Genomic DNA, 1,455 nt, shown 5'->3' with positions numbered 1-1,455 from the left:
TAGCCCGCTGTCATGATCTGAAACAACAATACATCGCCTTTATGGATGATTATCGCGACCTTGGACGTATGAGCGCAGTCGAGAAAGTCGACCTCAACACCCCACATTACTATGTACCCCACCATTACGTCTTGAAGCCAACCAGCACCACAACTAAGCTCAGAGTTGTCTTTGACGCCTCGTGCAAAACCACTTCGCAAAAATCGCTTAATGGCATATTAGCCGTCGGGCCTACTCTACAGAACGAGCTGTACATCTTGCTTTTACGCTTTCGCTTGTTTCGTTACGCACTTACAGCTGATATAGTGAAGATGTACCGTCAAATTCTAGTGGATGCAGACGATCGCAAATTCCAACGCATATTGTGGAGAAGTACGCCCGATGACGAAGTTTGCACATACCAATTAAATACAGTGACGTATGGGATGGCATCTGCCCCTTATCTTGCTGTGCAGAGCTTCAACTACATTGCTGATACATATGAAGCTAGTTATCCTATTGGTGCTAGTGTAGTCAAAACGTCATTCTATGTTGACGATCTACTTTGTGGTGCCGATACTCTGGCCGAAATATCTCGTATCAAACACGAAGTCACGGAAGTGCTGAGACGTGGCTGTTTCACTTTGGCCAAGTGACATTCAAATCACCACATGTTCCGAGAGGATGACACTATGAAGGATCTTAACTTGAACGAGGATCTGACGACCAGCACTTTAGGGGGGATCAGCTTCACGATGTTTTCCTATTTTCGTTTCAGCCTAAGCAACCTGTGAATGGGCGAACAACTAAGAGGTCAATTTTGTCCATTGCATCAGCGCTTTTCGATCCTTTGGGACTAATCGGACCAGTTGTTATTGCCGCTAAGATCATTTTACAAGAGCTGTGGCTTCTGAAGCTGAATTGGGACGAGTCTGTGCCTCAAACCCTACAGTTGGCCTGGGAACGCTTCCTCGATGACATAACTAATCTCAATACGCTCTCCGTTTCAAGATATTGTGGTGCAACAAGTCATCAATCAATACAAATCCACGGGTTTTGCGATTCGTCTATTCGAGCATACGGCTGCTCCATATACGTTCGCTCCAAGACGATGGAAGGTAAAACTACTGTCACTCTGTTGACAGCCAAATCACGAGTAGCACCAATCAAAAATCAATCGCTACCTAAGCTTGAGCTATGTGGCGCCTTACTCCTGGCAAGGCTTTGCGCGAAAATCAAACCGCTGTTCATCGCCGACACCCCTGTGTTTCTGTGGACTGACTCACAGATCGTACTTCATTGGCTTGGAACGCACTCGGCTACTCTTTCAACATTCGTGGGCAATCGGGTGTCATAGATTCAAGATCTCACAACAGGAGCAAGCTGGTGGCATGTACCAACAAAGAGCAACCCAGCTGATGTCGTGCCACGAGGCTGCTCCGTATTGGAACTCAGCGGCTCGATCTGGTTTTCAGG

At 46.8% G+C, this 1,455-nt stretch overlaps 1 protein-coding gene across 1 annotated transcript; it reads left to right on the top strand.

Moving 5' to 3' along the window:
• The first annotated feature begins 41 nt into the window (after window positions 1–41).
• LOC108356796 (uncharacterized) lies at window positions 42–635 on the top strand. The gene has a single exon (XM_017607898.1). It carries the CDS (start codon window positions 42–44, stop codon window positions 633–635), a length of 594 nt encoding a protein of 197 aa, XP_017463387.1.
• The last annotated feature ends 820 nt before the right edge of the window (window positions 636–1,455 follow it).

This window comes from Rhagoletis zephyria, unplaced genomic scaffold, assembly GCF_001687245.7.
Source record: "Rhagoletis zephyria isolate East Lansing unplaced genomic scaffold, Rhagoletis_zephyria_1.1 Rzeph_scaffold_65417, whole genome shotgun sequence".
In the NCBI taxonomy this organism is placed as follows: domain Eukaryota; kingdom Metazoa; phylum Arthropoda; class Insecta; order Diptera; family Tephritidae; genus Rhagoletis; species Rhagoletis zephyria.
Note: the sequence above shows the minus strand (reverse complement) of the source record. Positions and strands in the feature narration are given on the sequence as shown.